Source organism: Echeneis naucrates, chromosome 17 (assembly GCF_900963305.1).
Source record: "Echeneis naucrates chromosome 17, fEcheNa1.1, whole genome shotgun sequence".
NCBI lineage: Eukaryota > Metazoa > Chordata > Actinopteri > Carangiformes > Echeneidae > Echeneis > Echeneis naucrates.
This window is the reverse complement of record NC_042527.1, coordinates 2371117-2397041: the sequence shown is the minus strand read 5'-3', so window position 1 is coordinate 2397041 and position 25925 is coordinate 2371117. Positions and strand designations below refer to the sequence as shown.

General features: G+C 39.7%; 1 protein-coding gene across 5 annotated transcripts in view; it reads left to right on the top strand.

The window, feature by feature from the left end:
- The window catches only part of asph (aspartate beta-hydroxylase), a 29943-nt gene extending 5616 nt beyond the window's left edge, over positions 1-24327 (top strand). Inside the window, exons 1-12 of one of the 5 annotated variants that reach the window (XM_029525104.1) lie at positions 2746-2953; positions 4596-4754; positions 5261-5305; positions 6141-6209; positions 13875-13961; positions 14801-14884; positions 15107-15225; positions 15331-15384; positions 19357-20605; positions 21079-21168; positions 21290-21334; positions 22094-24327. In XM_029525104.1, the coding sequence (XP_029380964.1) occupies positions 2800-2953; positions 4596-4754; positions 5261-5305; positions 6141-6209; positions 13875-13961; positions 14801-14884; positions 15107-15225; positions 15331-15384; positions 19357-20605; positions 21079-21168; positions 21290-21334; positions 22094-22101 (2163 nt within the window). In that variant the 5' untranslated portion in view covers positions 2746-2799 and the 3' untranslated portion in view covers positions 22102-24327. Of the gene's footprint in view, positions 1-2745; positions 2954-4595; positions 4755-5260; positions 5306-6140; positions 6210-13874; positions 13962-14800; positions 14885-15106; positions 15235-15330; positions 15385-19356; positions 20606-21078; positions 21169-21289; positions 21335-22093 lie in introns of those variants that run through there. The other 4 variants (XM_029525105.1, XM_029525103.1, XM_029525107.1 and 1 more) reach the window with 4 other exon arrangements.
- Positions 24328-25925: the final 1598 nt, after the last annotated feature.

Below are 25925 nucleotides of genomic sequence, written 5' to 3'. Positions count from 1 at the left end.
AACTTATCAAAACTTACCTTCGTTCAAGTATGAGCAATGATTGGTTGACCCAGTTGGCAGTGATCTCAATTGAAAACAGTGTGGCACGGTCTATTTAATTTGATGACATTCTAGACAAAAGGCACGACATGTAACCATTTTTTTGGTAACATTGTTACATAGGCTACAAATGGATGTTCAGATGCTGTAATATTTAACTTAAAATAAAAGTCTGCAATACAAAGCCATGAATAAATAAGATTTATACACATGAACATGAAGGCACACATCTAAAACACAAGTTCTGAATGTGTTATCTTACTGTTGAGAACTGGTGATCTTTTTGATTGTCAACAGGGATGTTTGTGTGGGTTCTGTAGGGAGATGGCATGTGAATGTTTCACTATGGGTGGGGGGCGATTGCTTTCACAGCTCTGGGGAAGAAGCTGTCCCTGAGTCTGTCTGTTTCAATTTTAATGTTGCTGTACTGCTTTCCTGATGGAAACGGTACAAACAATGCATTGCCTGGGTGTGTGGGATCTGTGGCAATGCATCTTGCCCTCCTCTGGACTCGGGCAGCGTAAACTAAGTCCAGATCTGTTAGACGGCAGCCCACAATCCCCTTTGTAGTGGGTCCCATCGTTGTTGGAAATGAGACCCACTACAGCGAAGACATGGTGGTGTCGTCCTCAGACTTCACCACCATGTTTGTGTGGTTGATGGCAGAGCAGTCATGAGTGAAGAACTGTTCTCAGTTTGTCAGCTCTACTTGATGCTTTTCATAACAAACCAGGCATAAAGAAAAGGTTAATGTTCACAAACTTAAGTCTAAAGAATATTTTTCGTAGTGGGGGGTTAGTACGAGTTGATTAAGCCTATAGATACAGTAGTGAGCCATGTGCGCACTGCTGGCACTAGAACTATGCCAGTGGCAGAGTAAGAGCGTGTGGCATGTTGCACAATGTGGCACAGAGGAACAGTACCCCCCCACTTCAGCTAATGCTATTTAGGAATCATGGTGAGGTTGACAAGAGGTTAAGGTTTGCATGCAGGCAGTCCACCCTCCTCTAAGAATTATTGTGATTTCTTGACTTTTTAGCTATTTAAATAAGTCATAATGTGATTAATTAAACATATTTCCAGTGGTTGTTGTATTTGTTATTAGATAATAGACTAGCTTTGGGTGTTAGAGGTTTATCTTAAACTTGCTGTTATCTCCACCCATAAGCTCTTTTTTCACATGTGAACACAACACTATTCACCTTATTTTCAAACACGGAAGTAAATAGTGACAAACATAGGTGTTTTTGTGCAGCGCTTCCGGTCAGCCGCTTTCCCTTATCGGAGCTAACGGAGCAAGCTAATGTTGTCGAGGGTACACCATCAAGAAGCCTTAAAAAAAACAAGATGGGAGGCTGGCACATCCTCGCTTACCGACTGGGAGGACGACATGAAGAAGTGGCCTGAAATACAATATGAGGACATTTTAATTAATTTGTGTTTTCTTTTGTTGTGGATGGGTCTACTATGCACAACTACAAGAGCACAGAAGCGTACCAGTACAAAGCTGATATACTGCCCAGACAAAGCAAAGCCAGCCTCCACTTTGCCTGGGTCCTTACAAGATCGGCTGGCACGATCAAAACGGCCAGTTGATCTTGTGTCACAGGACAGGGGAAGTCCTGCAGTCACGTATGAAATAAAATTTCAATTAACACTTGAAAATAAGAAGACGTTTTATTTAACATCAAGTCGTAGGTGTAATTATATAGCCCCATTCAAATTCTTCAAATATAATGACGAAAAAAAACAAAACAAAACACAAATATCTCTCTGTAGCTGCGGTAGACACAAGTTGATTGCTACACAGTGGCCAAGAGTGCTGGACCAGAAGTGTCGCACAAAAAACTGGAAGCTGGTTGCGTTCTGTCTTGCCTCCATGCTTATGTGAAAAATAAGGTAAATAGTTTAAATTCCAACAGTTTTTTTTTTTTATGTAGCGGTTTGTATATTTAAATAGATAATGTGAGGCAGAGACGCTATTTTTAAGCCCAATCACTAAACTTCAACTAGTGCAATCCTAAAGCTATGACTCATTTCATTAGTCAGCACTGCAGTTAATTTTTTTTTTCTCCTGGAGTGCTGGAGAACTGGAGTGAATTGAACTAAAGCAAACCACTGTGATTTCAACCAATGGTTTTTGTTTGTCCAGTGTGTGTTGTAACCAGAATAAATCACATTTGGAGGAGAAGTTGTTCTGAAGAGGATTATATCACTACAACTGTGACAAACCTGTCACCATTATTAACCTGTTCATTTCATACGGTTCACCTTTGCTTGCAGTTCTCCATCCACAAAAGAATTATTGTGATTTCCTGACTTCTTTGCTATTTAAATAAAAGTCATCATGAGATTATTTGGACCATATTTCCAGTGGTTGTTGTATTAATGATGAAGAAAACATGAGGAGGACACCAAACAACAGATAACTGGCACTCAAGGTTACTGACCTGGTTCTGTAGAGGACATTAAATATAGTAGAATATGAATTTATAAGCAAATACTTCAGAACTGGCTGTGGAAAAGGGGCTTCAAAGCAGGCTGATGTTGGTGGCTGACCCTCACTCCCCACTCCTCTATGTGCTTTTTAACAGCGTTATAAATAGCTGTCTTTGACCTCCACAGCCTTATTGGTCTCATAGGACAAAGTGAGAAGGGGGGTTGATAGATTTGCCAGAGGAAGCGAACCATTTGCTGTGAGTCTGAGAGAGGAGCAACAGACAGTGACAGACTTGGTCTCCTCCTCTCAGCTAGGACTGCATGCTCTTTTTATGTCTGTTTAACTTGCTGCTTGGTAAGCTTGCAAAGCTAGGTCATCAGCCGGCAGGGATGGGAGATCCAGCGACCCTGGTGGAGTCTACTACCCATGCTTTTTTCCCAGTAATCCCCACGGTTGTTGTGGGGGAAGGTCAAGGTGAGGAAGTGTCTGTTTCAGGGCAGAGAAGGACAAAGCATTGATCTGATCTGTGCAGTAGGGTCAGTGAAATGAAGCTCATGTTGATATGTCTGACAGGAGGAGAGATGACAGACAAGACACAGTATTAAATGTCTAATAGATTTGATCATGTTTTGTATGTTGGACTATGCTCTTTCAGTATGTGTCTGAAGTGTGACCTTCCACCATGTAGTGGACTTCAACACCTGTTAATTCTCTCTGCCAATTTTTCTCCCATCTTGCATTGTGGAATGTCATCAGCACCCTGGAATAGCTTCTTGACTGTCTATGCTGAGAGCTAGTTCAGATATTAGTGCAGATACAATAAATGACACACGATTCCTCACAGATTACCCTCTTTCACGAGCAAAGCACCTTATTGCACAGCATCTTAATACTGCTTAGTAGTTACTGTCTAGTCTTAAGCCTTAAGGGATTGTATTGAGTGATAATATAGAAGTGTTGTGTGATGGGGTTGATGGGACCCAGCTATAACAGATGCTTTCAGATTATTATGTGACTCAGAAACACTAGAAATCTTTAATGATGTGCTTCAGTGAGAGGGTTCACAGTCTGCTCCAGGGAGTTAATTTTGCTTTTTTCCGCATTCTGGGTGGCATAGTGGTCATAGTGGTCGATTCTAGGGCCTGGGACTTTTCTGTCAGGAATTCTCCCTGTGACTCTGACTCTTTCAAACATGTCAGGCAATGATGCCTGCCTTGGGTTTAGTGTGTGTGGCGCACAGGTGCTCAGCTGTCGTAAATAGCTGTTTTAGTAGTGTTTTTTTTAAGTGCTTTAAGTGTTGTGTTGCCCTGAGAAGTAGCAACAGTACCACAGCATCTTCTGCGCAACACCTGACGCTGCGCAGCATCTTCTATTTTAAAGTTGAAATAATTCCACACCACTGATGTGCTGTTCCTCATTGAGACTAATATCTCAGTTCAGTCAGTTTCTGATGGTTCCATCGAACCATTGAACCAGAGGCCATTGCGCAACAGGCTAAGGTGCAGCATGAAAAGTTGATGCAGTTGAGTGGTCCATTCTCGCTCGCGCTCTCTCTCTCTCTCACCACATGACCACTTTTTTTTTTTTTTTTATGTGGCCACATTGTAATAACACACATTGCGATTAGAAAATTGCATATTGCAATATTATCGCAAATGCAATTAATTGTTCAGCCATAGAGTGGATGTTACAGTACATGCATCTTATAGATGGCTAAATCATACAAGTCTGTAGCTTATGTCAAAGCCATCTATAGATCCTTAATGAAGGTGTGTGTGTGTGTGTGTGTGTGTGTGTGTGTGTGTGTGTGTGCGCGCACAAGTTTGATTGTGCTACTGTTGGTGATAGTACTATAAAGTTGGGAAGCTGTTAGTTTGTATTGCCACTTTGATCAGAGAGTAGCAGCCACTGGCAATAGTGATGGTCTAACAGGATGTAGAGTGTGTTCAATACTGATGCAGTTGCAGAGACTGGCTACCACTGTTGTCATTATGTTAGACTTGACATTAGTTTGTAAAAGCATGACCTCAAGTTTGAATCAGTGATGGATCATGAATCAGTTTCAAGAGGTTTGTCTTCAGTGAAATATGTCTCTCCCTGACACTGTGTCTCGCAGATGGTACAAAAACGGATTTGGCCAATAAGAATGGGAGGAAGGCTGACTCCAGTTCCAGTAGCTGTTTCTTCACCTGGTTCATCGTCCTTGCCCTGCTGGGAGTCTGGACATCCATAGCTGTGGTCTACTTTGATCTGGTTGACTATCAGGGAGTCCTTGGTGAGTATGCACACATTGGTATGGTTAAAACTGTATTAACTTAACAGTATTAATTTAACTTATGCACCTGAAGTGGCAGAAACCAGCTGTTGTTACACTGCTGAATATCACCAATCAAGTCAACAACCACAACTAACCTGACATGACTCAGTACGGGAGCCATTGTCAAACCAACTACAGAGTAGAAAGTGAAAGAAATAGGCTGCATATCAAAGTCAATTACTTTTGATAAACTTCTAAACAGGCTCTGAGTCATTCATCCTTGCACGCAATTGCTGGTACTAACTGATGCAGCTTTTGCTGTGTAGCTTTACCATCAACTTAACAGTTCAGTTTTCCTGTTAGATGCATGTCCATGTGTCTCTAGTCAGATGTACTTTCTGTTACTAATCTGCATCCCTAATTATTAATGCCAAATGCTCATCTATTATGAATATATGTCATGAATCTATTGTGTCTTATCCTTGCTGTTACTCCAACATGTATGTTTTGTGTTTTGCATGCAGACAAGGCTATGGGCTTACAGATTAACCTGTCTGAGGCCTTGCAAGGTAAAATTCAGACAACATATTTCTCCTGCACCTTGAATTCACATTAATTATTGCTGCCATTGTTGTTTCACCTTTTGTTTTCCTCACTACTTTGACCCTCAAGTCTAAAATGTTCAAGCTCTAGATGTGTTACACCAAGATGCACGCACGCACACACACACACACACACACACACACACACACACACCCCTTGTTCTGTTCTGCTACTTTGAATTATTGCTTCGAAGGATGAAATATTCACAGTCAGATCTGCCCACTGCACTGCTTTGGAGAAGTCAAACTCCCTGATCTCAGCTGGTTTACATCTCAGGCTGTGCAGGCATGAGAAACTCAACTTGTGACACCAAGTAGAATTCATCACAGTACAACTGGAAGGTCACTAAAATTAACTACTGTATGTGATTATAATGTAGTAACCTGTCAGTCCAGTCACTTTCCAGTCACCCATCTGGTCTCATTGTTTCTGATGTTTAAAAGAGTTCATAAAGCTGTAGTCATTCCTTTTGTTCACACAACAGTATGCAATATGGGACTGAATAAAATTGGTTCTATGATTGAGTGAACTGAAGCAAATAGTCTTAGTAGTTTCTGTGACAATAGAACTGCTTTAGCAGACATGAACATGAGGGTTGACATTAAAGAAATATTTTTAATATATATATATATATATTTTTTTTTTTTTTTGTATATATATATATATTAATGTAGACTAAAAGATGTGAGGCTCATCCTTTGCATTGTATTTCAATTGAATGGTGCATTTAAATGTTATAAACATTTATTAATTTCTTTGAGAACAAAATGTAAGAGCTGGTTGTGTGTGTTGCTGCTCTAGGTAAACTGGTGGCCTATGACACAGATGGCGATGGGGACTTTGATGTGGAGGATGCTAAAGTTCTGCTAGGCAAGTAGATTTATCTCTGATTTACAAGTAATTTTCCTGTCAGTGATCTGCAGAAAGAAAAACATCAACATGAAACATGACCAGCCTCTTCAAACCTTCACTGCATCAATAATGACCTGGATTCACAGTCAATATTCAGCTGGAACCAATTTGTTAGAGCTTGTCAGTTTCTTCAGAACAGTGATCTGTGTTTTTGATGTTTGTTCATCACGAGTGGCATTTGAATTTTCCTTTGCAGTCGTGTTCATAATCATTACCATAGAGATGAAAAAAGCAGAGCTCTCCAAATCTGTAGGATTATGCCATTTCTTGAAGGTTTACATCTGTTTAAACAGTGTTAGTTTTTTAATTGGTCTGGTCTCTGAGAAAGTAGGCACTCTGTATTTTGACTATGTCAAATGCCTGAGACATAACTCGCTATCGGTGGCATGAAGGTGGAAATATAACTAATCAGGATCAATACTCAAGTTTAAACATTTTTGAAATGTTCCACTGTACTGTATAGATATTTTGTTTTTGTGCTAACATTGTACTGGCATTAGGTCTGTGCAGCAGCCCAATAGTGTAGCTAAGTGCTAAATTTAAGTTTTATTTGGAATATGTGAAATAAATCAGATCTGTCTCTAATACCATCCTAACAAAAGAGCAGTTAGAACTCGGTAGAGTTGAGCCACTTGGTCCTGAAGGGCCCTATACAAACCTTCTGATCTGAACAGGCATCCCTGTAAAATTGTGAACGGAAAAATCTTTCTATGTCAGTCTTTGTATGGCAGACTCCTACTGTTTATGAACCGAGCTGTTCTATTTTAGAATTTTCCTCAAATATTCAGTTAGTAAAATAACTTATTCCACACAGCAAGTCTTTTGATATTTTTCACTCTGTATTAGCATTGTTTTGACAAGTGCTTCATCCTTCAGACATGCTTTTTGCTTTTCCATCATTCATGTCTCCTGACATTCGTTTGCTAAATTTAGCTTTTAAAGACTAAAAAATGTTGCCTACCATTGTGCATATTTTTCTTCAGATAAGTTGATAGTTGATCAATAGTGGTATAGTGAAGGTATCAAAGTTCTCCGTCTCCAGGGAAATGCTTACAGTTTGTATTCAGAAACTGCACCTTTAAAAACTAGTTGCCAAGACTTCTGGAACAATGTCACAACAGTCACAGTGCTCAGCCTTGTGCAACCTCACAGATTTTGGTTTTATGTATTTTCCTGGAATTTGCTGATATATTTATTTGGATCACTCTGAAAACAGTCAGCCTGTCAGAACAGAAGCTATTAGCCTACTATCCATACAGCTCCAGAGAGAAGATTGACATTGGCGAGAAAACTACATTGAGATGATTTTTATACCTTGAAACCACAAATAAATTTTATCATAGATAACAATACAAAGTCAAATATGGAGACTTTGAATGGAAAGTATGATTCAGCTTTTCCTCTTTGTATCTAACTCCTATTTCTGTGTTCGAGGCTGTTTTTACTGGAGCAGGTTCCTATGATCGTTCTGAATCGGTGCTAAACGCTGAAGTTGATAATTATCATAAACAAGACCACCTAAAATCATCAACTCAATATGGTCTCAGGTCATTGCTTTCCAAAGGCAAAAACTGGTGCAAATAATTTTATTCATCATGAGTGGACAGGCCAACTTGAACTGCTTTGGATGGACTGAGTAGATCCCTTGCTGCCTAATTTCCACTTGAAACTTTACTTACCTTCTCCTTGTTTCCCTTCCCCCTTCATTTCTCTTCTCTGCTCCTTGCCCATTGCATTTTTTCCTTCGTGTGATTCCAACCCTGTTCCTTCAATTAAATTTTTTTTTCTTTTGCCCTCCGTCACTTTTCCTCACACTGTTCGCACACCATGTCCATACATTCTGATACCCCCCCCCCACCCCCACACTACTCTTATTTACATCATAGGCTTGACCAGTGAGGGCGATGATCAGGGTGATTCCAAAGTTCTGGATTGGTTAGAAGAAGTGGACGAAGGTGGCTCTGATTGGTTTAAGAGTTTCGTCACGTTCCTGTATGGTCTGATAAATCCCTTGGAGCCTAAGGAGGAGGAGGAGCTTGGTGCCTCAGGAGAAATCATTGAAGTACAAGAGGAGGGTGAGGACGACGAGGATGAGAGAGGAGTCAGAAGAAGAGGATCTAAAGACAATGGAAATCAAGGGCAGAAGATTGTCATAGTTGGTCTCCATAATCAATAGCCTCAGGCCGACAGCTGATTGTCCTTAAATCCATTAAATGTCATTTTCAGGAAGCGAAAATGCTATTCTGCACTTCTGTCGCTTACTTTTCCAGGCTTTGGGTGTGGTTATTTCCAATATTAGTCTCACAAACAAACTTCACTCTTGTTTCAGCCGGATTACCAAAACAGAAGCTTTATTGAAACAGGTTTCTATGATGTCATTTGTTTGCTGTGACAGGGACATGATACTCAGGAATTCTTTTAAAATTCTGCTTTGAAACCTTTTTGAAAAGTTATTAATATATTACTTGTTGGACAAGTGTGTTGGCAGTTGCTATCAGGATTAATCACAGAAAGCGAAGAAATTTGCACTTGGGCAGCTGCTCAGTTTTCCCTTTCTGACTTTTAGTGTTTTCCTGTTGTTGCATGCTATAAAGACTGGTCCTGAAACTCTCGGACCTCAAGTGTGACTTTGTACTTTTTTAAACTTAAGTTTTGATCTTGCGCTGGATCCGATTCTTACCTGATAGTAACATGCAGAAAAACATGTACATGCATGTGGATGTACAACCAAAATGCATTGCAGCTGGAAACCTATCAAATTATTGAGACTGCATAGGACAACTAGATAATTTAGTCTCATTTGTAGGAAAAACTAATTGAGCTACCATTTGAGCTCTCTTTGCTTCGTGTCAGACCAAAAGAAAATCATAGAAAGGTAAGAAAAGTTCAGATTCTCTTAATTATACTGTCCAGGACAACAGGGACTGACAGTGGTTCAACAGCAGTTTTTACCTTCTGAGAGTTTTGGTTCCCACAAGATTGATGGGAAAATTGGCATTGTGATATATTTTAGTTGATGTACAAAATATTTTGTAAAAAATTCCTAGATCAAGTTGCTTGGTGATGGCTTGGCCCAGTCATATTTGCTGGCATATACAGTTTTGTTTTTTGTTTTTTTTGGGGGGGGGGTTTTTTTTTTTTTTTTTTGAATGACAAAACTTGCACCACATGTACCCCAACACTAAGTTGGAACTCCTGTCTACTTGGAATTAATGCCATCATATGACCATCATATTGGTCGTGACTGTCCTCCTTACTCAGATATTTAAGTGAGATCACAGTATCAGGTATTCATGTAAAAGCTGCTTTCAACTTTTCATTCATACCTTTTACACAATGAACAAAAAGCACAAAAAATAGAATGCAATAATATTTAGAAAAACCTGTAATGACATCTCTTAAAGCCACCACCGAAAGAAAGCAGTATTATATCAACAATGCATCAACCAATTACTGCACATATAAAATAAAGAATTATACTTGAATATCTAGTTATCGACTCTATGTTGAAGGATCATTCAATGTCATGTTATATTTCATGAGATAAGATGAGGACTCACTGATACTTCTCCTTCAGATTCTTGTTCCTCTATAGCTGAAATAGTTGCCTTTCAGGTTTGTGTCTGTGCATCAAAGGTGAGAGGAATTGGTTTCTGAGGGCAAAGACAGGGAATTCATCATGGTTCAATCTATCATTCAACAAGCTTAGGCAGTAGAAACCTAAACTTCCAAATGATAACGGGTGTGGATTTTTGTTTGGTTGTTTTTTTTGTTTTTGTTTTTTTTTTTTGTTCGTTTTTTTTTTTTTTTTTGGGGGGGGGGGGGGGGGGTCAGCAGGTTTCCAATAGTCTTCATGAGCACATGGATGGAAATACACCCAAGTGTAGAAATACACTTGGGTGTATTTCCATCCAGGTGGAGTAACTTTAGATTTGACTTGTGATTTAAAAAAAAAAAAGGATCAGTAAATATCACTCTACTTCTACTCAGTCCTGCACTTGACTCAGATGATTCAGTCATAGCCTAGCTTTGTCACCAGGTATCCAGGCATTCCTGTATTTGTACAGGTACAATGTACAATGCTGACCTAAATGTTCAAACTGGGACTCGTCCATCTAGAGTACATTCTTCCAGTAATCAACAGTTAGTGTATGTGCTCTTTGGCAAACCTGAGGTGTTTCTAAATGTTTGCAGGCCTCAATAATGGCTTCTTAGCAGCTATTCTTCCCTTTAAGCCTTGTTCTTTCAGCCATCTGCTTATGGTCATTCTAAAGACTTTCTCAAGGCACTCTGATCTCAAGGTATTCATCTGTCTGAAGATCAGCAGTGGTCTTACTTCTGCTTCAGTTAACTTTTGTGTATATATGCGCACACACACAAGGTAATCAGACTTTCTGGCCCTTAAGTCTTTTCTATCACTGTGCAGATGCATGGTAACAGGTTGTTTGACTGGGTAGCTGGGACATAGATGACAACTTGCCGCCGTGGTAGTTTGCACTCTGTTAATAGGTTGAAGACTAGAATTATTATTATTATTTTTTTTTTTTGTTGTTTGTTTTTAAAAACAATCATAGAAGCAATCCATTATTTGTTTGCAGTTTTCACCCCTTCAGCATCTCTGCTACACGTACAAGTGTCAATGAAATAAAAAAAACTTCTTGTGGTTTGCATTCAGAAACTGAGCCTTAAAACCAGCAATCAGGGTTCTGGAAAATTGCGATTTCACAACAAAGTAGACACTGCCCTAAACAGCTCTTATAGTCAAGGGATGATGTCCTGGCCTGTGTGCTCCATTGGCATGGTAGTTCCCCAGTAGACAAGGAGTGCTGGTAGCAGCTTTACTACTCCTATATTAGCTATCACAGCACCATGGGCAGTCAGCCCAGTGCTGCCAGAAAATCCAGCTCTTGATCATGTATTCCACTTGTTTCAACACAGTCAAACACCAATTTGTTTGACTGATCATGAGAAGCTTGAGAGAAAGTCACACAACGCTTAGGTGGTTTTTGATTCTTAAAGTTATAGTCTGAAATATGGGATCTCTTTTGCTAAGTCATTTTATTTAGTTGAGGTTGTTTCAGTGTCTACAGGCTCACTGGGATCTGGATTTGGATCTGAGCCATGTTTGTTTGTTCATTCATTTATCTATCTTCTACCGCTTATCCTTTTCCGAGTCACGGGTGGTCCTGGAGCAAATCCTCGCTCACCTCGGGCAAGGGTAAGGTACACCCTGGATAGGTCGCCAGTCCATGGTAGGCCAACATACAGAAACAAAGAAAGAACTACCACTCACACTCAGACCTACAGGCAGTTTAGAGTCACCAATTAACCTAAACATGCATGTCTTTGGATGGTTGGAGGAAGCCATAGTGCCCGTAGGAAACCAATGCTCGCACGGGGAGAACATGGAAAGTCCGCATAATACGGCCCCAGGCCTGGGAACCAAACTCATGATATTCTTGCTGTGGGGCAACCACTATACCACTGTGCTCCCCTGGCTTGTGGGACTGTATGTATGATGATGCCACAGACATGTTCAAGAATCCAATGTTTTTCACTTGCGATTTGTTCTTGTGTGATATCAGATGAAAGGCCTGGAGACAAAGCCAGGAAAGGATCTCAGAGAGGTATTGTCAGACAGCTGCATGATAGAGGCTTTGCTGTGTCACTGTGTGGGCTAATGGATGACATTACAGATACTCACGATTTGTAGTCTTGAAAGAGTTTCTTTGACAGAAGAAATAAAGCCCTCAATAGCTCAAGATTAATGGGTTGAAATGTTTGCTTACACTTAAAACTAAAAACATTTTAGTCCAAGTAATTCAAATCTTGTTCTGTTGTAGTATATTTCCTATATATTAGTGTAGTAAACAAAACAAACAGCATGGATAAAAACTAAGAGGTGTGGCATGGACCTGGTGTTGCAGGTAACATCATATACAGACTTATATATGCCTTCTCTGTGGAGATGACTCATAACAGGTTGATTCTGAGCATGGTCTTCATTCCTCAACAGCTCATTTAATTAGTGGTAGAACCCCAAACAGTGTTGTTCATATCTATCCCAGAAACGTCTGGAAAGGATGCTGGCTGGAAGCTGCAGGAAGCTCTAAAACAGCAGCTGGCCATCATCCATGAACACATGGAAGCCAAGAAGCTCGCAAAGCTGGCTCTGGCTGAGGTTAGGCAGCTTCTGGCAAAAGATGAAGAGGAGAAGGAGGCTGCTCCTGGAAGGAAGGAAATAATGGGCAGAGTGAAGGAGAGAGTGGCTGCCAGGCTGAAGGAGGAGGAGAAGAAAATGGCAAAGGAAGAAATGGAAAAGGCTGTTGAAAAACTATGGAAGGAAAAAGCAAAGCAAATAGATGAGAAAAGGGAAGAAATGGAGAACAAAAAGACAGGGGATGGAGATGGGAAATCCAAGAAAGATGGAGAGAAAAAGGTAGAGGTGGGTGGAAAGAAAGCACAGGAGAACAGAGGGAGAGAAAAGGAGCCTGCTAAAGAGAAAAATAAGAAAGCTGATAGAGGCAAGAAATGACCGTTTTACTTCAGTCTCAGACTTTTGCTCAAGTTTTTGTCTCTGCTGTGAAATGACAATAAGAAAAATAATGCAATTTCTAATGTAAAAAAAACTTGGCTTGTGTATTGAGTGCTTACTGGTCAGGTTGCCTTTCACTGCTTGTCAAAGATGCCATCACTGAGCTACAGTAGAGGAGTTCTTCAGGAAGTTTTTCCCTCCCGTCACCAAGTGTTTTCTCATGAGGTGACTTGTGTCTTTAAATCATTCTATAAAGAGTTTGAGCTAGACCTGCTCTGTATGAAAATCAGAAAGCCTTGAACTAACTTTGATTATGAATAAATGGATTTGATTGGATAGTTAATCTGCTGAAATCTTATTCCAGTTACAGTGGTTAATTTAAGTAATTGTGTCATAAATTTAAAGGGGGAATATTAATGGTGCAATTGTTTGGGGAAAAGTCAATCTGCGTTAATATATAGTGTGAGGAAAAAGTGTCTGACATTTTAGATGTGACAGGTCTCTAACCCGTCACTTCCTCCATTTTTGCATACCACTGAAAAAGATTACAATTTAGCCAGATGATGTTCTTTTTTTTTTTTTTTTCCCCTTTCAATAAAGTTTGGGTCTTTCTGTGTCTTATTTCTAAACTGAAGTGAAGCAAATCCATCTGTCTGCACTAGAACATTAGTTTTTGGAATAACAGAGCTGGAGACAAACATGCAATGTGTTGAGATACAATCTATTTTTCATCACATTGTATTGATGACATTTAATTTTAACAAAATAAAGTTTGAAGACAAACTAGAAAACTACGAGATAATGATATATGGGATTTTTTCTTGACCTTAATGTTCAGCAAAAGAAAACTGATGCCTCTTTGGCATTTGGTTTCTTTCTTGGTTGCTTTGACATTTTTACATTTTAAGATGGTTTACATCAGACACGAACACAAAAATTGGGCTCTCCTAGAACATCAATTAAATTAAATTTGTTGCTGTTATACACAAAGTATAACATACAGACGTACTACACCATAAGCACACACATCTTGCCTCATATTCTTTGCACTGTTGTCTTGCCAACCACATGTGCATCATCTCATATAGGACTCAAAGAGAAAGCTGTCATCACTTCCCATAGTGAAGAGGGTGCTGCAACAGTGGAGGCGACTAAACCTGAACCCACACCAGAGGGTAATGCACATATTCATCACATGCTTTTCCTCTCCAGGGTCTTCACAGCACCATGTTGATTACAAATAATGATGAAGGAATCAAATGGAAAATCTGTGACAAGGCGGCTTCAGCTTATATTGAGTGATATCAAAATATCACACTGTACTACTAGTAGTATACACAATATTTTTTGTAATACTGAGGAAAAATATATTCGGTCCTTTGCCGAATGTACATCAGCATTTAAGATGTTTTACTGATGCTTACAAGCAAACAATGATAAAAACATCTCAACACAGTAGTGCAAAGAAAAAACATGGAGGAAACTACATTAATGAAATATCTTCATGGCTTTTACAACACATATTGCAAATACTCATAAGACAAGTGTTTCCACTTCAAAGTTCCATATCAGCTGCTTTTAAGAGGGAACTTATCACATCAGGGAGGCACATTATCAGCATATAAATGGGTGTGTTAGCACTTACACTTGTTGCCAATAAAGTTGTTTTAATTAGAGATTGATTATCTATACTCCTCATATCTGCAGGGTCACTGGAGCAAATCCCAGTTGACATCGGATTTGGTAAATGTAATGAGTAAGTTTTGAAAGAGCCAACGTTTTTGTGGTCAGAGATTTTTTTTATTGTAATTTGAAGCAAAAAACAAATTTGTATCTTTCCGTACAGCACAAGTCCAACTCATGTTGAGATTGTCAAATGTGTAATCCACAAGATTAATTACCTTTAAGTAAATATTCACTTTTTCCTGTTCAATATGATCTTTCAAAGTTCTCATTTTCTCACTTTGTTACCATCATCATCATCATCGTTGTATTTATCATGCTCTCTCCACAGCTGTATTTGAGCCTGACCCTGAGCCTGTGGAGGAGGTAGTTGAAACTGCTGTAGCTGACAAGGACACGTCTCTACTGCAAACAGGTATCACAAGTGTCAACATGTGAATGATGTCAACAAATAAGATTCAGACAAATGAATGCTTTTGATTGTGAAATGTGTATTTGAATGAAAATGTGGGATGTAGATACACAACTGATTGACCTTCTGGTGTTCACTCTGCATAGAGACTACACCACCAGGTCCTACTCCTGCACCAGGGTCTGTATATCAGGAGAACCTATAACTCTACTTCTCTTCTCTTAGAGCCTAAACCTTGGGAAGCAGTCCAGTCTGAGGTGGTTGCATCTGAGCCTGAACCAGAACCAGAACCTGAAGCTGAACCAGAGCTTGAACCCCAATCAGAGTCTGTGGAAACTCCTGAGGTTTCTATGGTTCACATTGAGAGAATTAATACTTTATGAAATCAGCATAAATACATGTTTGAATGTGTTAATGTGATAATGTTTGAGTTGTGTTTCGATTTTCAGGTGATTGAGGAGGACCCCAAGGTGCTGGAGGAGCAGCCTCCTGTTCTAGAAGAGGTACAGTCTGTTTTTGGTTTCACACTGAAATGTCTCTATGTTGGTAGATAGAAGGATGAAGGAAAGAGGGAAGGGCGTACATTTAAACAAATCAAATCCTGGTCAATAGTCTGATCTTGATTTGTTGTACTGCTTTAATTTAATAAATAGTTTGAATAGCTTTTACTAAGTAGCTTCAATTCCTCCTCCCCTTCTTTGTTGTGGGCCAACTTCTTGAAGTAACTAGTATCTTGTCAAGCTCTGCTCCCAAAACAACTTCCCAAGCAAGAATAACAGCAGAAACCACTGCTAACCCTACTGGAGGGGTAAGTGCTGTGGGGATAAATCCGCAAAACGTTGGTCAAAGTAATAGCCCACTTGACAACCCCATTGATGTGTCTGTCCATCAATCCCTCTCTTAATAACATCAAGAATAGCAAAGTCTCTTGCAAGGGTATGCGGTTCGGTGCAAGCTTGGCTAAGGGAAGAGGCTGGCCCTACCCTACCTAGTGTAAGGGGGTTAGGGATAGGGTGGCTGCCGTGAGGAGCCTTAAGATCCTTTTGTTTAAATTCTTTGGGGGGAGTTTGAGGTATGGTGTGGAAAAAAACACACTGACAGGGAAACCCCGTGTTTTTGAGATTATGCTGGACACTTCCTCCCTAAATGGCTCGACGTAAGGGCAAGTCCAGAATATATGTGCATAGTCCACCATTGTTCTGTCACACCTCCAGCGTGGTCGTGGGGTTCCCATTTGTCTGAATTTTTTTCGGGGTTATAAAGAAATGGATAATGTTTTTCCAACAAACCTCCCTCTGGTTAGAGTTTTTGGAGGGGAGTTGCGTTTTCCATATATCGTTACACATATGTAATGGTTAATCCATGAGTAGGTCCTTTGCCTCCACGTCATATATTAAAACCGTTTGAAACACACCTACTCGTGGGTTAACCCGCTTTGCATTCAAAATCAACCATTGCTACCATTGTCATGACAAGGAATAAACTAGTCCCTTTTACAACCACGCCGATTTCAAATCTGTGTTCTTTTGTTTTTGGCAGAGAAAGTCTGACAATATCTTAGCTGCCAATTTTGTTGTTTTTTTAATATTTATCTTGTCTCGTCTCTTATCTCTTGATTTTTGTCTTCTCCATTTCTTTTTCTTCTGCGGCATCCCATTCCTCAAAATTCTTGTACTCTCCAAATAAGTAAAAAGAAATGTTCAAATAACACATTTCTGTTTGTTTTTTCCTCGGAAGTTGCAGTTGACAGTTTGACAGCTGGGCCCTTTATGTTGCTATGGTTACAGGTGCAGATGAATTTAGAGCAGTTATCCCACAAAGTTTAGCTGAACTTCGTGTGCATTAAACAGTTTTAACGCACACCTACCGACCAATCAGAACAGAGTATTCACACTGGCCATGGTACAACTTTAGTTATTTTTATTTGCATTTCTCCAATTTTTGCTTGATGTACAGTGTTGAGTGTTTCTTCAGAGATGAGATGGCATCGACTGACATTAAATGTTTAAATTGTACTAATGTCAGTTTATGAAAAAATATTAATTCAACTTCAAAACAACACTGAACACCAAATAGTTGAAATGGTGTTGTTAACTCACTACTGATTCAGCATTGAAATATCAACAACTTTTGAGTTGTACGTCAAATCGCATTATTTTCACAACAATGACTTTTTAAAAAAATTGTTGAAATATATCTGTTAAAAAATAACGTTCCAACATCCAAACAATGCTGATAAATTAACTGTTGAAAAAGTGTTGATACATGAATAACGATACAACATTGAAAGATCAACTCTGAATTAAACGAATGCGAAGCAGCTCTTCCTGTGTCCGCAGTGAGCGTTCATGTTGGGAACGTGTGGATTTATAAAAGTTTTAGGTAGCAGAAAATGAGATATTTGTATTTTATTATGATAACATTAAATATTTACACAGCTAACAATCATTTATTATGACGAAAATTTGTGAAATAAATTAGGGGGCACTTCAGAACGTTTTTTGTTTTGTTTTTTTTTTTTGATGTTGCCTAGGGTTAGGGTTTGGGTTACCCTAGATCTATTCCAAATCTCGGGACAACACCCCCTTGCACATGCGTGAAGTGGGTCTGTGTCATCATCGGCTCGGCAGGTTTTGAGTGGTTCCAAGCCAAAGTTAGCTAGAAGAGTGCATGGTTTTGAGCTGGCCCTAACAATCGGCCGTTGGTCCATGCGCACAGCCATGTTTTGAAAGTAGCGACTTTGTTGATATTATATAAAAAAACTTATGAGCACAGGAAATTTAATTATTTTCTTTGCGTAAAAATATTCAGTTTGTTTTTCAATATGCTTTGATAGATAATGCAATAAAATAAGGCAATTAAGTATTTTGTCATGACTGAGAGGTTAGTGCTTTTGAATACTGATCTGCGCCTCCACCCCCTTTAGATGCTGTCTTCAGGTCATTTAATACAGCAAAAACCAAAATGGATGAAAGTAGTACAAGGGAAGATTCAAAGCCCTGCCTTGTGCAATACATTGCCCAATCTTTGGCCCAATCTTTCCAGGTCAATATGTTATTTAAAAATGTTTGTTCTTAAAAGATTGCATGTGTGCAATTTTGGCACACTTTATCACTCAGCCATGTCAGAAAATAAAGCATGGAGTTTCTTATTTAATTGAAATGTCTTTATTAATCTTCTCCCTGGTCTTGCTTTGACCAGTTGGCTTCTTCCTAGTCTGTGTTGTGAATGTTTAAATTGCAGTGTATTTAGTGCTTTCCATGTAATGTAGATGAGATCTCTTTAAGATGATTAGTAATCACACTGAAGGTTCTTATTATGGTTGCCATGTCTTACTTGTCTAGTAAAGATAAAATTATGTACAATAAGCAAGCCATGCACTTATAAACGGAGAAATTTACATCAGTTGATAAAATTGTAAACATGGGTCAAATTCAAGATTTTACAAATGACCTTTAGATTTTTTCCCACTGTGGTTCAGGACAATTACAGATCTGCAAACTTCGTGTTAATGTCTCCATTTCAAGGTGTTTGGTATTACTGGATCTACTTACTTCAGAGCAGTGAAAATAGAAACAAAAATATAAGTTATATTATATGTATATATTATATATAGTTATATTATATATAGTTTCTAACTATGTTGAAAAGCAGAACTTTATAGTGATGTTAGACTTTCACTGTTGATTGGATTTGCAAAATCCAAAGTAAAATCTGTATTGATTCAATGTTGGCAAATTCAACTATGTTGAGAAACATGACGTAGAAATGACGTTGCTATTGCAACGTTGATTAGATTTGCAAAATCTAAACAAAGTTCAACGGTTACACGTTGATTCAACTGTGATTCAACGTTAAAATGTCAGCTGTGATGCCAGAGTATATCTTGCTTATGCCTTTATTACTGTCTGAATTATAAGCGTCAATAAATACTTATTAGCGCTGTGTGCGTGTTTAAGACTTAAGAGAAGATAATCTTATAAGATTCTCCTTATGTGTGTGATACAACCCGATTTCAGAATCTTATAAGATTTTTTTTTATCCTATAGTGTGAGCCAGGCTTTAGTCTCCTCCATATCTATAATTAATGCATTTAAGACGTGTACCTTTATTGGTAAAGGAGGTAGAGGAATAAGTGGACACGAAAAACACAGCAGGAGAAAGTGGGAGAAGGAGAACAAGAGGCCTTTGCTGATCACCGAGTTAAATTAGCAGCGATAAGTTATAGCCTGAGTGATTTACAGATTTGAAAGTGAAAACAAGATCACTGTGAGTTGTGAAGTGGCTAAAACTACAGAAATAATCACACAGAGACCAGCAGCTTGTTGACAAAGGAAGCCCAAACCAGACATTTGAGTAAAAGAGGCTTCACATAGAGAGATTATTTGAAAATATTCCTTTTGTGATTTTCTCCAATGTATGAAGGCCTGGATTAACTGCAAATATCTTGCATCCTCACGTTTTGCTTGATTCAGGCTGTCAAGGTGGAGGAAGAACCTGTAGCTGAGCAGATGATGTCAGATGAGCCTGTTGAGGAGGCAGCAGCTGAAGAAGCTGTGGAGGAGATGACCGCAGAGCAGACTGGGGAAGTTGAGATGGAAGCTGCAACAGAGACAAATGTTGCAGTGGAAGAAAAAGGGGAGATGGCTGAAGCTGTAGACGAGGAGAGAGACGGAGAAGATGAGGCAGCACTTGAAGAAGAACCTGCTGAAGAGGAGACTGGGATTGAAAAAGCTGTTGAGGAGTTAGCAGGAGAAGAGAAGGCAGCTCCTGCAGAAGAAACTGTTGAGGAGACAGCTGAGGAGGAGGAGGCAGTTCATGCAGGACAAACTGTTGATGATGAGACAGCTGAGGAAGAGGAGGCAGCTTCTGTAGAACAAATTGTTGATGAAGAGACAGCTGAGGAAGAAGAGGCAGCTCCTGCAGAAGAAACTGTTGATGAGGAGGCAGCTTCTGTAGAACAAACTGTTGTTGAAGAGACAGCTGAGGAAGAAGAGGCAGTTCCTGTAGAACAAATTGTTGATGAAGAGACAGCTGAGGAAGAGGAGGCAGCTCCTGCAGAACAAAGTGTTGATGTGGAAATAGCTGAGGAAGAGGAGGCAGCTTCTGCACAACAAAACATTGATGAAGAGACAGCTGAGGAAGAGGAGGCAGCTCCTGCAGAACAAAGTGTTGATGTGGAAATAGCTGAGGAAGAGGAGGCAGCTTCTGCACAACAAAACATTGATGAAGAGACAGCTGAGGAAGAGGAGGCAGCTCCTGCAGAACAAAGTGTTGATGTGGAAATAGCTGAGGAAGAGGAGGCAGCTTCTGCACAACAAAACATTGATGATGAGACACCTGAGGAAGTGGAGGCAGCTCATGCAGAACAAAGTGTTGATGTGGAAATAGCTGAGGAAGAGGAGGCAGCTTCTGCACAACAAAACATTGATGATGAGACACCTGAGGAAGTGGAGGCAGCTCATGCAGAAGAAGCTGTTAATGAGGAGACAGCTGAGGAAGAGGAGGCAGCTGCTTTAGAACAAACTGTTGAGACACCTAAGAAAGAGGAGGCAGCTCCTGCAGAAGAACTTGCTGAAGATGAGACTGCAACTGACAAAGCTTTTGAGGAGGGAGCGGAAGATGAGGAGGCAGCACTAGTAGAAGAAAGCGTTGAGGAAACAAGAGAGGAGGCAACAGATGCAGACGCTCCCCCAGAGGAGGTGGAGGAAGAAAGAGTCCCAGGTGAAAGGAACAAAGAGGAGTTTATTTTGGGTACAAAATTTGTATCCCAGGTTTAACCAGCTTCTGATTGTTTCTCACTCTGACATTGACAACTGACTGACCATTCGCAGGTTCAGATTGAACAAACCTTTTACTGCCTGCCTGTGGCGTGATGAACGTGTTCTCAATGTCCATGCACTTAATTTGACAAAATGTGAAGCTGTGTATGTCTGTAGGAATTTGATCTCTGCAGTTTAACTATTTGCAGACTGCTTTGGGTTGTTGGAGTAGTCACTGCTCACTTGGTATTCTATCACAGTTACAATCTAAGCCGCTTCTTTTCCTTTTAAAGGATGTTATGATGATTGAACTAATCGGAAACTCCTTTTATGACAGAATAATACCTTTCGTACACACTGTTTTATGTGCTTGTGGTGCTCGTAGAATCATTCAGATAAGTTGGAACTTTTTCTCACTCTTGCCTGTTTTAACAGCTTCTCTTTATTCTGTGTCACACGGTGCTTTGTCTGCAGTGACTGAGCAGGAGGAAGTATCAGAGGAGGTAGAGGAGGCAACAAAAGAAGGTGGGCACATGCAAACACATGATTTCTAAACCATATAAATGGAGCAGGTGGATTGGTGGAACCAAATGTTTATTGGTACACTAAAGATTTTGTTTCCCGACTGTTTGTGTGTTTTCCACAGAGCAATTTGTTGAGGCAGAGGAACAGATTCAGGAGGAGCCCACAGGTACATATTCTTCTCATTTAACACCATGCTCATAATCACAGTTTTTACTGTTGGTGACCCCACGGCCATTTGACTTTAAAACACCTATACAACTCTCATATTTTCATTACAATATGTGAAAATACTCTTTTTAATGTTTCAGAGATAAAGGAATGAAAGTCTTTGTGTAAGATTTATGTAATAATTAAGGTTTATGAGCAGAGCAGGCACTGAATGTACAGAAGTCCAGATGTTCTCCCTCATTATGAAACTGCTGACACTGAGTCTGAGCCTGAGTCCTGATCTGTGTGTTTAGCAGCCACTATGAGTACTGTGGTCTACGAGTAGATGTGAATTGTGACGGCAACCGAAACGCTTTATTTCTAAATCATTTATATATCTTTGTGCAGATATGAAATAATCTAGCTCTGGACTCAGCTAATGGCTAAACATTGTTCTTCAACAGAGCACAGTTGCAGCACAGTTCCCTGTGTAAGTTGTTGTATTAAGAGCAGTGACAAAGACATGATTCCAGAGAACTAATTTGAACTTTGAAGTTTATTTATTTATGACAGGACAGACTCTTGATCCAGACAGAATCAGTGTGATTTCTGAGATCAGAATCACACCCACTCAAGAAATATTTGTTACAATTTTTATTTTTTTTTTGTTACAAACATTTCAATAAGAAAAGCAGCTTTAATCCTTAGACAGCTTCCATCAAGGCAGGGGTATGAGTACACGCCTAAACGTTCATCATCCTGTTTGTGCTTCCCATAGAAACGTAGAAGCTGCTGTGATTGTCATGGTGACGGAGCAGGGACCCACTGATGTTGCATCAGCACCTTCTGAGGACACTAAGAACTATGATGCATCTCTCCACCTCCAGAGAAATGATAGTGTCATAAGAATACCACCCCATCCTTCTCCTAGTCAACTCTGTCTCTCTGTTTTCATACTTTCCTGTAAAGGACTCCTTCTTTTACATTCCGCTTAATGTCCACGTGTGTCATAATGGATGAAGCCTGTTTATGAGTATAGTACTACTTTTTTCCCCTCTTCTCCATCTGTTTTATTTGTGCACTTCTGTGTCTGGCCTGACATCAAGGCCATGTGAGGTCTATCTGCTACACTTGCACTAGGTCTCAAGTCAAGGTCAGTCTATGACTTCAGGCTCACAACTAGAGTATAAGGCCGATGACACTAGTTATTCATATTCCTAGTACAAGTCCCCCAACCCCACCTATCCCCATCTCTGTTTTAGTATTCAAACTGAGATGGGGATGGGGATGCTTATTCTTCTAGGTTCTATGTCTTGTCTATGTCTAGATTCTAGTGTAATCTGTCACTCCCTCTTGAGCCAGCCAGTTAATTTACCACTTAGTGTGTATTCACTCCATGATGAGCCATATGCTAGTATGTAAACATGGAGAGAAAGAGTGTGTGTGTGTGTGTGTGTGTGTGTGTGTGTGTGTGTGTGTGTGTGTGTGTGTGTGTGTGTGCATGCGTGCGTGCGTGTGTGTATGCCTGATGGTACATTGACAAATTTTTGCTCATTGATCTTTTCTGTGAGCAGTCAATATTATGTGTTATGATGTAGTTTTGAGGACGGTCTTAAGCTTTGTTTTCTCTTTTATCCACACAGACGTTTGTCATGTCAGAGTATGTTGTGGGGGTTATGCTTCCCTCTCTGTTTTCATATTTCCAGACACGCACAACAACCCATCAGAGCAGACTGACTACAAACTTCAGCATTCTTTTAACTTTGATGTGAGGGACACTGATGGTGTCACACACCTCTTTCAGGGTACTGTTTTTCAAATGCATCAGCAACATGTGGAGGCTAAATGAAAGAGCATTTTAAACCTATATGAGCCAGATCCCGTTGTCTTTAATGGCCTCAGTGGTTCATTCTAGTACACAGAGGATTAAACAGACCAGGGCAAATGGGAAAACTAAGCTTTCTTGAAGGGAAAATTGCAAATTGTATTACTTTCCCTTTCCTGGGTAAGAGCAGACTTTGTCTTCTTGAGTTTTCTTAATAATTGATTATTGGAAAACTGTATCAGAGGACAAAACTCATCTGATGTTCAGGTATGGTGATGTTTTTGCATAACTCTTATTTTGCTGATGAGATGCAGGGGATGTCACCTTATGCTGGATCACATGAACATGACGGTTGTGTTGTGCCAAGAGATATTGACATATGCGGGAATAATATGTGGGTTTAATTTTCATAGGAATTAATTACAACACAGCAGAGCATCGGGAGGAGAGGAGAGAAATGTATTCCTCTTTAAAACCTTTCCTTGTTTGTCTCAGTGCTACTCCATGTCACTGTTCCTCAAGTGTCACTACAGATGATCTTTGGAGTTGTGACTCTTCCAAATGGTGTGCAGTAGCTGTTATTTTGTATGATGTCTTGTCCTTTCTCTGTGTAATGCTAGTTGACCTTTTCTATTTCCTTACACTTTGTAAGTCAATGTGAATTGTTTATAACATTGAAGATATCATTCTTTACAAAGAGAGCTTATAGTTTTATAGGAAAGTTTTTTTTTAAAGAAGAGAAGAACTTTCTGAAAATGCTTTGAAAGCTTTTTTGATAAAGCCATAATGTGTTTTTGACAGGCTGTTTGTTAATGCTTGTGCTACTCCAGGGCACAATTTTATTCTCTAAGAATGCAAGGAAGAGAAATTAAATTCAGACTGAGGCTACAGAGAAGCATTCCAGTGAAGACAATCTTCATGATTAATCCCTGATCAGATGGTGAAAACATGCTGCGAGAGTTGACAGTGGAGTAAAAGTGTGACCCATCTCCCTGCCTCAGTGTTGTCTGTAACCAAAGCCTGCAGAACTAATTCTTTACCGTAGATTCAGACTGATGATGCTGATTAAATTATTGTGAAGTACTGGCGATGGCAATGATGATGGGTTGTACAAAGGGTTGAAAAGTCACAGTTTTCTGTAAGTGTTCTATTATGAGAGATGCAATAAAAGGTTGGTGGCAACACAATACTGACTCCAGCCATTGTATTGATACATGTTGCTATATATCCAAGGTCACTTGAGGAAAGTGTTGTACGCACTGATGATACCAAGGTTTTGTAAAATTAAAGTGCCGGCACTGATACTTCTCAGCATCAGTTGCAGGACGCAACTCTGCAGTGCCTGGTGATGGGACATGGACACTGGGGCAGAAACAATCATTTAACAATCTCACATTTATTGCAAATGGTGTGACTATTTACTGATTTTACATGCGCCTATCTTATAAAATATTTTTGCCTCACTTGCTAAATCATGATTTTATTGTGAATTCTGAAGATCCTGTCATAATGTTTACTATCAAAAGTCTCCCTAGACGAAAGAATATTTTTATCCGAAAGTTTTGTCCCACCTTATTGCTATGACAATTGCTTGATCACTGTGAAAATGATGGGGTAAGATCCGAGGATCAGAAGGATGGAAGGAACAGAATCATTCAAACTTAAACATTCCACAATTTAATTGGATGGCTAGCTGAGAGTTAGTTATTCTGAAATATTGATTTTATTTTTCATGTGCAGAGTGGATTTTAATGTCTGATCTGCATTCATTGTAAATATTCCACAAGGTAGGGCCTCTGACAGGGAGATCATTGTTTTGTGGCACATGTGTCTGTGTGATACACAGCCAAAAAAAAACAAAACAAAACACAAAAACAACTCACAACTGGAACTCGGTTCCCATCATTGTTAAAATTGTGTTAAAAAAACCATTCAATAGATGTGGTTTGTTCATGAACATAACAACTCAACTGGAAATGTCTATGTAGAAGAGCAGCTTTGCATGAAGGACAGAGCTGCTGGCTGGTAGCAATGGGCCATTTTACCTACCAAGCTGTGGCAGCTGCTGGTCCCTCAGAAAGAGAATGCTGATTGTCAGATTACATCATAAAAACTGACCATTTATTCATTTATCTTCTACTGCTTATCTATTTCTGGGTGGCAGGGGGTCCTGGAGCAGGTTACACCCTGCCCAGGTCACCAGTCTATCATAGGGCCAACACACAGAGACAGACAGTACCATTCACACTCATGTATGTATGTCTAGGTTAAATTGTCTGTAGCTACAAATATGTCTTTGAACTGTAGGGGGAAACTGGAGTACCCGTAGGAAATCTACAGCGAACATGCAAACTGTACATAAAGGCCCCGGGCCCAGGAACTGAACTCAAAAACCTTCTTATGTGAGGCAGCACCATTAACCACATTGCCATCGTGGTGCGGCTCCCAGCTGCTGAGCAGTGGGCCAGATGAGGGGTGAGTGGTGTCCAAGGTGATCCTCCAATCTTCCTAATCAGCTGCTAAGTTCTTCCAAAGTTTCAGGAAAAAAACAATTTCAGAGTCTTCAGAGTCTTTTGAGGTTGCAGTTTTATTGAAAGTGCACCAAGTATTTGAACAAACAGCATGAGTGGTTCACACACTGAGTGATATCTCTCTGATCCCTCCTTTTAAGCCTGGGGCTTTTCCCCTATCTTTTAGAGACCACTCTTCTGAGCAGAGCCCCCACCAGTGGAACTTCATCTCCTTTGTGTTTATTTTGCTTTATTCCACCATCACTACACTTTCC